The sequence below is a fragment of the Pterocles gutturalis genome, unplaced genomic scaffold (genome assembly GCF_000699245.1).
Source record: "Pterocles gutturalis isolate BGI_N339 unplaced genomic scaffold, ASM69924v1 scaffold16797, whole genome shotgun sequence".
NCBI classification, from domain to species: Eukaryota; Metazoa; Chordata; class Aves; order Pterocliformes; family Pteroclidae; genus Pterocles; species Pterocles gutturalis.
Genome location: NW_010115729.1, coordinates 6,870 through 21,469, shown reverse-complemented (window position 1 = coordinate 21,469; position 14,600 = coordinate 6,870). Strand labels below are relative to the sequence as shown.

The 14,600-nt window shown below is 49.5% G+C and overlaps 1 protein-coding gene across 1 annotated transcript in view; it reads right to left on the bottom strand.

Annotated features, from left to right (window-relative positions):
• Nucleotides 1-1,683: 1,683 nt before the first annotated feature.
• Nucleotides 1,684-14,600, bottom strand: part of LRRC75B (leucine rich repeat containing 75B) — a 16,027-nt gene continuing 3,110 nt past the window's right edge. Inside the window, exons 3-4 of the mRNA XM_010075290.1 lie at nt 13,396-13,508; nt 1,684-2,337 (exon numbers count right to left, since the gene is read on the bottom strand). Of these exons, the coding sequence (XP_010073592.1) occupies nt 1,815-2,337; nt 13,396-13,508 (636 nt within the window). The 3' untranslated portion in view covers nt 1,684-1,814. The remainder of the gene's footprint in view (nt 2,338-13,395; nt 13,509-14,600) is intronic.

Below are 14,600 nucleotides of genomic sequence, written 5' to 3'. Positions count from 1 at the left end.
TGCTCCAGTGACTGGAGTGCAAACAGGACTGGGTCCAGCATTTGCAGCATCAGGTTCTAATACTCAGCACAGTGTCTCTAACCCCAGCTTTCTTCCTCGGGACTGGATTTATTTGGGGCTTTTGGTAGTTGATCACAGACACCGATACCTTCCAGTGCCTTCACACTCTTAGTCCAAACAGGATAAATCACCTGAAAAATAAGACCAATTTGCTTCTTGCATGTCTTGTAAAATTAGCAAGGAGCATGAAAGGTGTATTTTTTTCATGTGAAATTTTGTGGCTTAGTATATGAGAGTTGCTTATGTGTTGAGACACCCAGAGAGAATCAGCAGAGGAAGGCAAAGTTACCATTGTTAATTTAGGAGGGACAGGATTTTTATGGGGTTTTTAATATGTCTGATTTCTTTAACTCTTTCAAAAACATATCTGCTCTCTGAATTCCTGTGGGGACAGTTAATTGAGAGGACTTGACCTATCTGCTACAGTCTATTTGTATCAGTGCCTTGCAACACAAAGGGTGGCAGCCTACCAGAGATGAACATCCATTTCATTTTCCATAAAGCAATGAACCCCTCACCAGTGTGAATGGTACCTGCTGATCCTCTCCCACACTGCTCAGGCACTGAATGAGGACTCCTGGTCCAGACTCTTGCAGTGTCTGGGCAATGCAGATACTCAGACTCTGTCGTGCTTCATGCTTATGTCCAACAGAACTGTTTATTATGTTTACATAGAGCATGAGTAATGTGGAAAATACTAGAAATATTGCATCAGTGGTTTGGTTTTTGGACAGCATTGGAGATGGCGATGCAGCTGCTCACATCATGTCTGTCTTTCGAGGTATGCAATGTGCCATGAGGAGCCAAAGCCTTGCACTTTAGTTTGGGAAGTGCCCACCTCTGGCATGTTCGCTGCTTGCTCCTCTAGTGCCACAGTTATGTGCTTAGCTGTCTGCTTTTCCTCAATTTCCCTTGGAACTTGTAATTTTAGTACAAAAGCACATTTTTTGAAACCAATCCTGCTAATTCATGAGACTGTTCCCCCTCTTTCTCCTCCCCCCTACTCCCATCCCATCCCAACTCATCCCATCCCCCATGCTCCCACCAACGCATACCTCCTTCCCCTCCCTCTCACCCCGGTCACACAGCAAATATCCTGATGCTGCAGTTCCAAGCCTTGTGTCCGCCCCGGCCTATGCGATCCAATGGTCTCTGACCAAGTCCCTTTGTTCAGACGTTAATACAAAACACACAATAGGAAAAAAAAACAAAACAAAAGGAGCGAGACACAAGAGGGAGACACACTGCTGGGCTCCGGCTCTGGCCTCTGAGCCGTTCAACTAAGCTCCACAGCAGCTAGGCTCTTGGGGTACCTCTTTTCACACTCAAAGCTGCAGGTCCCAAGGTTTCCAAAGTGCATAGGAAAAGGAAGAAAGGAAGTAGACTACAAGCCTGTTTCTGTTTTAGGTTTCCCCCCAATCTTTTCCCTCAACCCAATGGCTGCTGGAGGATATTCTTGACTCCGACAGGTCTTTTCCCGTCTTCCAGTGAGACCCTGCCTGGGGACCAGGTTCACTGTAAGTCACTGGTTCCTCTCTGGAACATGGGTGATGGGTTTGGCAGTGAGGGGAGGGAGTGGAGCACGTTGTCGGGGGATGACAGGCTTTCGTCTCACAGCAAGTGGGGGGAGATGTCAGGGAAGGCAAGAGAAAAGAGCCAAAGGAAGCTGGTAAAGCTGGCCCTCTGCTTGATGTTTGTACTCAAGACTTCTCCATGGGGTGGCTTCAGTGTGCCAGCGCCAGCCTGTTGTCCAGTCACCTCTCGCAGCCCTGCTGGGAAAAAGCACGTGGCGGGGTGCTTTTTGCTGCTTCGTCCTCTGGCTGGCTGCCCTCGTGCCCGCTGGAGATCTCGGAGTCGCAGTCGAGCGCTTCATAGATGGTAGGCAGCGTGGTCTGCTGGCTGAGGCGCTTGCGCAGGCCCACGAGCAATGGCTGCGGCATGGAGGAGACATCCACGTTGTTGCCGAGGTCAACCCAGGCCAGGCAAGGGAACTTGTTCATGTCCTTCATGGTGTCAGTCAGCTCCTTCATGGTTGCCCGCGTCAGTCGGTTGCCATTGAGGGAAAGATGAGTGAGCTTGGGTAGCGCCCAGAGGAAGGGCAGCAGCAAGCGCACCATGTCATCATTCAGCTCGGTGAAGCTCAGGTCCACAGAGGTGAGGTGGTCCCCGTTGTTCTGCAGGTAGTAGGCCATGCGGTGGACATCACGCATGGTCAGGGGGATCCCTGACAAATCCATGGAGTCCTGGCTCACCTTCTTCTGCAGGCTGGTCTTCAGGCTAATGACGGAAAGGGGTAGAGAGGGAGATCATTAAGGGGACTGCTCTCATCCATCTCTCAGCCAAGTGAGAGGGCACTTGGGACAGGGGAGAACTAATTAAGAACACAGGCTAGCATTAAGCAAAGGGTTAATGGAGCTCATTGAGGAAAGCAGGAGGTTTGCACCATGCCTCAGGGCAGACTGTGTCCTGGGGCTTTCCTGTATATTTTTAGCACTTAAACTTTGCCAGAACTGGCTGAACATAGGATGCTACAGTGTCTTCCACTAGCACATTTCAAAGGGTTTGTCTATATGTGCGTGTACAGACACTTGTGCATAGAAAGCAAAAATAATCAAGGCAAGCAAGCTTTCCAGGTGCACTGGTTTGCACGGTGTGTGGGCTGTTTGTGTGCCACCTCTCCAGGTGAATGCCAGGCTGTATTGCAAACAGACTGTGCTGCACGGCTGCTGCAGAGGAGAGAGTGTTAAAAGGCTGAGAAATGGATATTTTACCAGGGGAACAATCTATAGGCAAACTGCACTCCAGGAGTGGATTTACTGCATGTCCCTTTAAAAGCCTTCCCAAGCAGCACTTGGTCACTAAGCAGCACCAGGGGCTGCCTGTTTGGGTCTCTGTGGTCAGCAGATCATCTGGGATCTGCTGCAGCTGTGAGGAGGCGGGGAGGGCAGAGGGGTGCTAAACGAAATCTAGAGAGATGGTTTCAGCCATTTCTTTTGTTGTCTGCCTGGCAAGTGGAGTGAGGAGGAGGTAGGCAAACTGTACAGCAGGCAAAAGCTGTGTTATGGGGCTGTTGGGTACGCAAAGGAAGCAAGATGTGGAGTTTTATGATGGGCTGTGGGTTTGTGAGAGGGCTGTGAGAAGTGGGAGCTGTGGGGCTATAGGAGCTGGTGGGAATATGTTGCAAGATTGAGAAGAAATGTGTGTTGGTGTAACACAGGAGAACCTAATCCCATAGTGTAAATGGTATTAGTCTTGCTGTACTTTTAGACACATCTAGCTTTAAGGACTGCCTCTAGTGGCATTAACCATGAGCTCAGGGGGTCTGTAAGTGCCTTGTTGAGCTTGGGAGGAGCAGGGTGGGTTAAGAATTAACCACCACTTTGAAGGTCCCCACTCTTCCTATCTGGCTCTCTGTAGTGTCCTGCACACCTGTGGCACAGCCAGTCCCTGAGAGCAATGGGTACATGGGGACATGCAATTTCCTCGGAGGAGGCTGCAGCACCGCAGGAGCTCCCGTGGCAGGTGAGAATGTCCCTACAAGCCTTAGTGTTGGCAGGCCCTTCTGTAGCTGTGGAAAGGATGTGAAGCTGCCCCTACAGCTTTGCTTTATGTTTGCAGTTCATGGCTTCCTGGAAGCTTCAGTCCTTAATAATGCCCTACGAGCATGTGATACCACAAGTGAATAAATGTGCCTCAGTGCAGGCAACAGCCCTTCGTGGACATATTGAACCTGTAGAAACGTGAGGTGGAAAGACCTTGTGGCCTGCCCTGTCAATTCTGAAGCCCAGAAATCCCTGCTCTGGGTTTAGCAGCACTTTGTTCAGGCTGCTCCTATGTGTCCTTGTGCTTCCTATGGGAATTCACTGGGTGAGGCTGTATATGCAAACAGGCATTTGAGCTAATAAGCTCTCATGGTAGAGGGGTAGTAACAGTATGGAATAACTTCTGTTCAGTCCTAAAGGTTAAGAAGAGCCTGATGTATTACTTATTAAATGTTTACACTTTACATGATGCAGATTACTCCTCCATGGATCACAAAAGGGGCAAGGGGAGGAGTGCTTGTCTGTACTGTCAAACAGCACAGACCGATGTATTAGTGAATCAGTACTGGTCTGAAAGCATACAAGCGAGTTCTTCAAAGGGCCTTCCCTTGTAGATCGTACTTGATATCTTTCCAATATCAGGGCCCCAGAGACAGGATTGTGAAGGATTAATCAACCACATTGCTTGTAGCAGTGGTGCAGCTGTGAACTGTGCATGCTACAGTCTGGATGGCACTGGGCTAGCCTCCCTTGTCCTGCTAATCCAAGGGATGCTTGATATCAGCCTAGGCTGCCTGGGAGCTGCATTTCTTCAACTCTCCTGGAAAAACAATGTGTGCTTTTTTTTTTTTTTTTTGTATAGTTTGTCACCAACCACTGGCAGTGGTGTAGCAGGATCTACCACAGGAGGGTTCAACTTGTATAAAATCTGTCAGGGACTGGCCTCAAAGCTGGAAGAGTCTCAGGTCTCCCCTGGCACAATGTTATCCCTTTAGCTGTGCTAGATGTGTTATCAAGGTCTTTGGTACTGAATACCTGTTTTCTAGCAAAGCCAAGTATCAAATGCACGGTTGAGGTGTGCATTTGTTTTGGTCAGTTTAAGCAGGGAGAAGTAAATCTTGAGTGTGAACCTGACTGCGTAGGGGGAATAGTCCCCTTTATACAGGAGGGGCTGGTATGAGAGATAAGACAGAAGCCTTGTCTGTACTGGTTTAGAGTAAGGCTTTGTTGGGGGTGTGGGTTAATACAGGATAAACAAGCAAAGCAACAAGCCTGTAATTACTTCAGTGCCGGTTTTGTGCAGACGCACCCTGTGGCTCTTTGAAATTCTCTTCCCCGGTGCTGTCACCCCATGGCAGATTGGGGGGGGGGGGAGCACAGAAAGGATACACACAGATAGGGGGACACCCCCGCCCCTAAGCCTTGTCTGAGTCTGTGCAAAGCCTCCTCTAACCTTCCTATTGTAAAGCTACAAGGAACAAGCCCTAGTGCTCCCAGTTTGGTGTGGGGATAGGAACCAGGCTGGAGTGGGGACCACTGGAGGGCACGTCTGAGCCGGCACCGCTCCCTCTGCCGGGCCTCAGCGTTCAGGTGCTGTTTTTCCTGCTGTGTCTGCAACAAGCAGCTTTCTTAACGGGGTAAGTTTTAATGGCTCTTGGGGTCCCTTTTGAATGACTAGGCTCTGAGTGCAAACAGTGGTAAGCAAGGGGAAATGTCAGAAGGACAAAAGCAACGTGCTTGTCTGTCTCTGCCTGTTAAGCCTCCCCTCCTGCTGACTGCTATGCAGGGACTGCAGTAATAAGTCATGGATCGTGCTCTGGCCAGAGCTGGTACCGTCTGCTGCTCTCCCCAGCAACAAGCCAATACCCCAAGGAGGCTTTAATCACGCAGACAAATTATCTTCCTGTAATTGATTCTCCAGACTGGACTGCTCCTGGCTCAATGTGCTTAAACCCTCCTGCCCTGTGCCAGGGCCTTCCCTCTCTCCTTTGCTGGCTTGTTTTTCTTTCCTTTCCTGTGTTTTTTCTGCTTCCTTTTGCCCTCATTGCTGTACCTGCCAGGGTGACTCTGGGCCTCCTGTCTCAGCGCTGTGGGCTCCTCCTGTGTTTAAGTTGTTCTCTTGCCTATAAAAATGCCTCTTGTAGGGATGTGTCTGTAGAAGCTTCTCCCTGGTGGATATAGCCCCTAATGCTGCAGCCCAGCCCTCAGCTCTCTGGTAAGTGCTGAAGCGTGAGATCTGATGCCCCACGCGTGCTGTGAGCCCTGGCAGCTCTGCTCCTCTCCCCCTTGGTGTTTCTGTGCAGCTCCAAGAGGTGTAGCTAGATACCATCTCTGGGGCATGGCACAGAATAGCTGCCCACTCCTTCTCTGTTGCTTTAGAGGAACCCAATCTGCTGTCAGAAAAGGGACAGGGAGATGTGGGCAGATGCTTTATTCTGAATTATCTGACACTTGGTATTTTTTTTTTTTGAGCTCTGCTAAACTCTTTCTCTTGAGTTGGGGAGGAGAGGGGAGGGGTCAAGATACACCAAGTGCTCAGACACTTGTGCAGCAGCTGAGAAAATGCCAGGTTTATTTCCAGGGAAATGGGTCTATTATCCCCTAATTTCTGCAAGTAAAATAGGCTTAAAGATTGCTTCAGCTGCAGCAGCTTTTTTTTCTTTGTGTGAGACAAAACGGCTACTTAGTGACACAGCTCTTGATGCCCGTGGGACTTAAGGGCAAAGGACTGGAAAGCACTGGAGGCTGGCTTAACCTAACGTTACCGCAACTGGTGCTGTGTGCAGATTTACAATTGTGGGGATTTGCATCTAACAAGGATCTGGACCCTGCATGCAGGGAAGCAGACTGTGTTTGTATTACCCGCAGTAAGCTTAGAGAGGAAACAAACCCCCACTCCCTCAGATGCTGGAGAAATGGCTGCAAGTGAGAAATTCTGTGAAACTTTGAGCAAGAAGCAAGGGCGATCAGCAGCCTGTCCCCCCACTGCGTGCCTGGAGCTGGGCGCAGCATCCAGCGAGGAACAGTGCCTGCCCGGCCTCCTGCGTGTAAGGGATGCGTGCCCTGCTTGTGACCCTAGTCCAGCCCTCCTGAGGGATGAGAGCTCTTCTAGGAACATCGCCTTGTTTCTCATGTGACCTAAACTATTCCTTGCATCATCCCAACTCCCTCCTTGGGGTCTGTCCTCTCTCCTGCTTAACCCTTCCCTAGGTGCCAACTCTACTCTTCAGCAGGCATTAGCCAGTAGTCCCCACGCTGCACCGTGAGCCTGGCCACGTGAGATCCACCCAGGATCAGTCTAGACAGCATGGGGGTCTGAGGGACCTGCAGGTGTCGAAAGAAGGTTATCTCTGTCAGAAATGTGGGCTGGGAAAGGGATGAAACCAGCTTGTACCTCCCAGTTTTCTGGGATAAAAATCTTCCTCTCCCCACATAAGGCTCAGTCACTGTTCCTGCCTCCTGGGAACTGGGCTAATCTAAGCAAATTCAGAGCTGTCTTGAGATGAAAGAATTAGGAGACCTGAAATTAATTGCTAGTTGTTTGTCTCCAGGACCTGTCCCGAGGTGCCTAACCCTTAGGCCCTCTTCCAGGTGCTTCTTTGAGTCCCTGAAGCCAAGGGCTCGGCACACTTTTTTATTAGCACTGAATCCCTTCAACTTCTTGCTCATCAGCTACATTACTTGGTGGCTGCAGGGAGGAGGTGTAATAGCTCCTGGTCGTTGCTCTGGTGGGACTTGCAGGAGCCACAGAGGTGCCTGACATCTTGTTAGCTTTGTGGGATTTGGAGGAGGTTCCTGGAGTCCCAGCCTCATTTACTTGTCTCCAGGCTGCAGAGAGAGGCTGGGATGAGACAGTAACAGTTGGATAGCATTTCAGTAATGAGGGATGCCCGCTGCTCTCTGCCTGTCTCTCTGGAGAATTACCAGCTTTCTCTTCCTCTTATTTTTATGTTTAATTTGCCTCTAAATGTAATATTTTCCTGATGCCAGAGACTCCTATCACTGCACATCCCTTTCTTCATTAATAGGTGCTGCCAGTAGCGGCTGGTCAGCCATGAGTTGGGTATCTCTTGGCTGCTCTTCCTTGCATAGAACCTAGTGACAGGCACATCTGGATGGCTTCTCTGCTTTAAGCAGTGATTTAGGGGATGGACTCTGGGCTTTTTAATAGCCTGCTTAGCATAATCTGCTTGCTTTGCTTCCCTGTGGCACAGGGTGCTGCTGCGCAGGGCTGTCTTTCGCTGCCTCTAGCGAGACAGAAAAAAGGTAGGAGAAGCCTCAAAAGCACTGACTAGGCTAACACAGCCTGACCTCTTCTGAGGCTGGGGCCAGCACCTCTGTAAAGATGGAGGCAGTGCACGAACAGGCTGCTTCCATGAGAAGTCCCTTAGTCACATCTCCGTCTTTGCACCCAAGCTCTTTTGGCCAACTGTGAGGAGATCCCTCATTGGAGAGAAGGGAGCGCAAAGGTAGCCCTCCTCCTACCACCCTCCCTTTGCAGCTGGGGTGGGACGCCGTATCTGTAGGTGATGCAGCTGAGTGCTTCTCCTCCTCCTGGCTCTGCTGTTATTTTTACTCTGTCCTTAAAGGTGTGTTCAAGAGAGCTGTGAACCCTTGGCCTTCCTCCTGCTGCCACTTGATCCACCCAAGACCTCTGGTTGTTTCCCCTCATTATTTAGGTCTCTCCTAGCAAAGCAGAGGCTAATGTTTTCTCCTCACTGCAATTGTCAGACCTTCAACTGTGTAAGGGTCACAAAGGCACAAGGTCTCTGCTGATGCCTTTTAACTACCACCTGCCACCCAGCCTCCATTATTTCACTTACTGTCTGTCTCTCAAAAGAGTCCAGCGTCACCTGCCTGTCAGTCTTGGGCTCTTTCTTCTGATCTGTAACAGGGCAGTGTCAAGCTGCTGGATGATCCTTTCTGCTTACCTCCAACAGCCTTTGCAGATATATCTGCCTCTTGATGCTGCTGGGAACTCTGATCGTGGGTAGTGTTTGGGTCTCTGCACTGTAAGATGAAGGGAGGGGACGGTTCCTGCCTCTCTCCACAATTAATTCACCAGTTCAGCTGATCCATCTGTCCAGCTGACATCTCTGTGAGCAGCAGCTTCTTGAAAACATTGTGTGGGGCAGTTCCTGTACTCCCATATGGCTGTTACCATGTGGCTTTAGTTAACTGACTGGTATTCTCTAACTTGGCTTCCTCTCTCTAAAGTAGGAATGATGGTGCCTATTTACCTTGTTACATAAGGGTGACATGAAGCTGTGGTTAATATTCACCTCATGCCCTGTGAAGGCTAGGATCTAATCTGCCAGAGCTGTCATCTGCAGCCCTGAGTGATGTTTTCAAGGAGAAAAAAAAAAAAAAGATCCAAAGCCCTTTAGAGCTATTTCCTTGCCGTCTTCTAGACACAAGTGATTTCCTTGCACTTTAAAAGCGCATCTAATGCGGCAATGTCTGAGCAACGCACATCAGTAACTGAGAAACAGAGCAATGAGCCCAGAAGGGATACTCTGTTCTCCACCCAGCTTTGGGTTAGCCAAGATGTTTCAAAATAAAATTCACTCAGATGAGCCAAGTAAAACCATGGTGAGACTTGTGAAAAGGAAAACCTAGATGCCTGCAGTTTGGGAGTTATTAACTCTATGTACTCAACTGCCTTTCCTCTTCCAGAACCCGTCAGGGTGTGAAAAAAATATATTTATTTTTTCTGTGCCAGGAACACCATGCTCATAAAGATCATTCTGTGTTTACTGCCTGCAGGTTTTGTGGATTCAGGTTTGATATTTTGCACTCAAGAAAGGAAGGAGTTACACTGAAGTAACCATCTCTGGGTAGAACACAAGTGGAAAATACATAAGGTTCCCTGATGTGGCTTTGCCAGGACAGCTCAGTTGTAATCCACTGCTGCTTCATTGCAGTACTAGGCTGCGATACAGCTCTCCAGACAAGGGCTGACTTCACCTGGCACACTTCTTCCTCTCCACTCTGAACTGCAGTCCAATGTGGCTTTTCCCTCAAAAAGCAATACCCCCCTGGATTCAGGGATGCAGATGCACTAGCATATATAGTTCTCCTGCAATGCTGAATTAAGGGAGCCTCAAGACTTCTGAAAACAAGAATTAATAACATCAAAAAATTCTGCGTCTGTCAAAATACCACAGAAGTGGTGTTGACAGCCTAAAAAGCCTATGTCTGCAGAGAGAAGCATTTCTTAATCCATTCCTATTTCCACTATAAACGTCAATTTAATGAGATAGTGAAGCTGGAGTTATGCAACACTCAAATGTATTCTGCTCATTAAGTGTGAGGGACCTATACAACTGTAAAATGGTGCTAAAACTGAATTCCTGTTAATATATAAGGGACTGACAGTTGTGCAGTAAAGGTCTGCTGCAGAAATCTTATCCTCTGGCTTTTAACTTTAACACCCCCAGTAAATCCTCGAAGAGCTCGACTTCTCTGGTAGGCAGCCAACCCTTGCAAGCGGGATCAGCTGCAAGGTGGGGTGCAGGCTGTTGGCTGGAAGCTTCAGACCTGAGACAGGATTTTACAGGAAAGGATAATTGAGCTCCTTGCTTTCAGTGCAGCAAACCTGTCTGAGTGTCACCAGGGCAGCTGAAATAGTCTCTCCGGGTGACTGCACAGCTAGGACACTGCTAACCCTTCATTGCACAAGGCAGACAGCCCTTGTCAAGAACCCACGGGCACAGATGCAGAGGGCAAACTGCCTCACAGCGTCAACTCTGACAGTTTAATCAAGCAGAGAAACCAGACACAGCCTGGGCTGGATCTCTCCTGCTTGCTTCAGCACTGTGTCTGCTGTGCTGCAATGAGCCTTCTCCTTCCATGTTTCTGTATGGACTCTGCTTCTGGCCTGGGGCATTCGGCTGATAATGGCATGTGGCCCGACTTCTCTCCCAGACTCAGGGCCAGATGCCATGTTACAGTCACTTCTGTCAGTAGCTCTTCAGAGGAATGGCTAAAGAGGATGAACAGCAGTCTGCTGTGTCCTGTGCACGGCACACTGCACCTTCCTGCAGTCATAGCCCTGGGTTGAACACATCGGTGTTTAGGGTGGTAGAGGAAGCAGGTGGGACCTCTGGCTTTAGTGGGGAGCAGGTCTGTGGTTAAGGAGGCCTAGAGGAGTATATCTGTGTGTATCTGGAGGCTCTCATGTTTGATGTTTTGCTGACAGTCTATTTGTGAATATTTAGTGTCTGCTTGGGCTCTATAGCATGAATAGCATAACTGTTTCTGCTTGGTGGGAGTCTGATTTGCTCTTAATAGAGTTTACAGTTCCAGATGTCTTGGCATTGCTGTGTATTGAAACAGGAGTGCTTGAAGAAATGTATCTTACACTTTCTGCTTTATCAGTTCATGGGTGGCTCAGGTTTGTACTTGCTGGATATTTTGGGTCCTACCGAGAGTAGATGGGGATGTAACTACAGTTAGTTTGTTTCTGCCCTGCTGACTTGCTGTTTGGTGTTGGGGAGGAACACCTGATGTGCGATCTAGCTCCAGTATTGCAGGTCCTTTCCATCTCCCCACTCCACATCTCCATAACATCCCAAACATAATTAAGACCTGGCAGATGCTCTAAGCTCTCTGTATGGCTGGGCTTGTTAATTATCTCCTGGACCCATCTGACATGTTGCCAGAAAGCGGAAATCACATTTCAGAAGAGACCAAGGGGGTCCTGCATCAGCTCTGTGAAAGCCAGAAGCCAAAGCCCAGGAGACCGTAAAAGCGAGAAGAGAATTCAGTTCCTGAATGCGATCTCCACGCACTGATTCCCCCCCACTGTCCCAGATCCCCACTGGATTTCAGAAATGCCTTTGAAGTATTGCTGCTACACCCATGCTTTTTACACGAACTTGAAGGCAGAAGGGCACAAGCCAAGGACATAGGTTCAGAGACGGAGATTATAGTCAAATACTCCCACCAGCAGACAGAGGGAAGTGAAGAATTCACATCAGGTAAAAACACCCTGGCTGGGTGAAATCAGGCTCTCACGTCTCTAAATGAAGCAGCTATTTCTTCCTGCTACTGGCAACATCCATTTTCTTGCAGCAGCCTTGGATGCCAACTTTGCAGGCGCCTTTTGCCGCAAACTGCAAACTAGTTCCTCTCCAGTCTTAAAAGAGAAAGCTCTGCTGTTTAATATTGAATGAAAATTTTGTGCCTTATGTAACACCTTGCAGGTGGGCCTGGCTGCCAGGCAGGGCTCCCATTTTAGACCTAGATTTCCCTCCATCGCACGTTGCCTTGCTGCCCTTTCCCTGCTTGTGCTCACAGATACTCTGTGCCTGGCCAGTATTTTGGGCCTGACCCCTCTGTGTGGGATTTGCGCTCACGGGGCCCAGAGCTCTTCCTCTCCACAGACTTGCTCTCTGTTGTTAGGAAGTGATGAGTGTGCCGCAGGCAGTCCTCTGCTCTCCCCGGGCTGTGTAATCAGAGGGAGCACCTCCAGGTTGACTCTAAAAGACAACGTTTGTTCTGCATGCGAACAGGAGTGTGGGGGCAGAGGGTTGAGTTAGGGAGGGATTTCTCACTTGGAAAACAAGAATGAGGCCAGATTTCAGCAAGAGAGGGTTCTCCCTGTCACCAGCACTTCTATCTTTAAGTCTCTCTGTCCTGAGAGAGGACGGGAATGAGGTCAGACCTGTTCTCTACATCGTGCATGTCCAGTGCTCTGCAGGATCGTATATGGAAAAATGTCATCTAACTGAGCGGGTCTGGCAAAGGACTCGCTTGGCTCTGGTCCCTCGGTCTTGTTCTGTGCTGTGGTTCCCACCTGCAGGCTGGCACTAGCAGTCCTGCCCTGTGAGGACCTGAGGGTGAGAGCATCGAAACTCGCAGAGAACTCGGATTTGGTGGCAAAATGGGGCTACAGGTTTGAGAGGTAGATGGCCTGGTAATCATGGTGTTAGGGATTTTATTCCTTAAGATGCACTGGGGATCTGCCTCTTAGTCAGAACGAAAGGTAGGATGGAAGTGTCAGTTCTCATGGGGGATTTTTAAGTTGCTGGCACATGCATCAAAGACTGAAAGTCTCAGGAAAGCCTGAGGCCATTCTCAGAGTGTTGCCAGTTTTGCATTTCTTTTTATCCAATCCTGCATTTATTCCTGTAAAGTTAACGGGGCTGACATGAGCTCTTTAGTCACTTCTCTACTTTTTCTTCAGCAGTGATCTGTGTCACAGGAATAGGCTTTGCTCAAAGAAAATGAGGAGAGAAGAGGTGGATTTAAAAGAAGCAGGGACTGCTCTTTATCTGGTTAGAAAAGCCAGGAAGTGTCAAGGAGAGAACAAATGTGGGTGTCTGAATATGTCTGCAGTAGTGGAAAGCAGCTGCCATCCAGTAGCTGTCAGTGGCCGACGTGCTTTGAGTTGGGCTTCCTGTGCACGAGGCTCTGCACCATCTTAGGTCCCTCTCCTGGTGCTGGCAGAGAAGTGGGAGGTAAGTGAGGATGGTCACCTCTCTGTCAGCCACCCCAAGGTGGAATTGATTTCAGTGCACTTGGGAGAGGTTGAGGAACTGTAAGACTGCATAAAAAGGAGTAAATAGCAAAACAGATCAAGGAGAAGGGTGTCAGTACGGATCCTGCGCCGTTTGGCTGAGGTTTTCTAAGAGACTGAGCAGCAGCTGCCATGCAGGATTTCAGTCCTGCCTTTCTCTGGGAAGGGCAGTAGTGGCAGACTGGGACGGTGCTTGGCTGCAGCACGGTTTCTCCTGGCAGATCCCCCTCTGCACCCACCCATCCCCACTGTCCCTACCAGGCTGCTTACCACACTTGGGACTTCCTCCGGGGCATGCCGTGGCGGTACCATTTCGAGTGGGGGGTTAGGTGGTAAATCAGCTGCCTGCAGATCCTGTCGGAGGATTTCCAGGGGTCATATTCCTGAAAGCAAAGGGACAGCTTAGACTGCCTGTACCACAGCAGAACAGGAGGCAAGCGGGAGGACAGAGGAAGATGGGAAACAAGCAGAGCTGGTAGTGGCGCAGGGTATATGTATATCAGGGAGGAGATGAAGAAGAAGAGAGGATGAAAGAGGGCTGGTGTGAAGGCCTGAGATGCCTCTGCCACGTGCCCTCTCCTTCTCTGCACTGCCAGGAAGGACCCCAGCCCAGCCAGCGTGTTCCTGCTCACAGTGGGGCTACAGTTTCACACCATACCCAGGAGCAAGTGGAGCTCTGAAGTGGGGGTTATTTTCTAGAGCTGTGGCAGGGGCTTCTGGCTTTAGGCCAAGCAGCACCCGGGAAGGCAGGGGTGGCTGACAATGTGAGAAGGACTCTGGGCAGGCACCCCCATACCCTTTTCTTTACAAGATCTCCACTTTCACAAAAGACCGGTATAAGGACAGCATGGGTGTCCCAGCTCCTCACTGCTGTATCCTCAGCAGCACCCATCTCCCGCTGTGCAGACAGCCTGCCAACTCACTGTGTTATAGGACTATGCTAAATTTCTATAAATTATCTTGTTGCCATGCTTCCCAAACTCTAACTGCATGGTGTCTTTGGGCTATTTGTTATGCTGATGTGGAAAGTTCAGCAGTCAGTACCCTTGCCCCATTTCCAAGGTGCTTTTTGCTGGGAGAGATGTGCCCTGGGACATCCCTGCTCCTCCTGTAGCAGTACCCCGACTGTTCCCTCTTGTGTTCCAGGTGGGAGATGCCAGGACAGGGAACCAGCAAGTTCCCCATGTTCCATCTTACTTCCTTGCCATCCGTTCTGCTCCTGGAGGTTTGAGTTTGGGAGCTTCCCTCCAGCAGTTGCCTCCAGCCCCTGCACTAACTCGTCAAGAAAAGATGGCACCAGGATGATTGCTAACTTTCTGGGTTTATTTTTGCATGCATTCTCTTTCGCCATAGAATCATTAAGGTTGGAAAAGACCTCAAGGATCATAAAGTCCAACCCAACAACACCTAACTCACTAAACCATGTCCCTAAGCACCACATCTACACGTTTCTTGAACACCTCCAGGGATGGTGA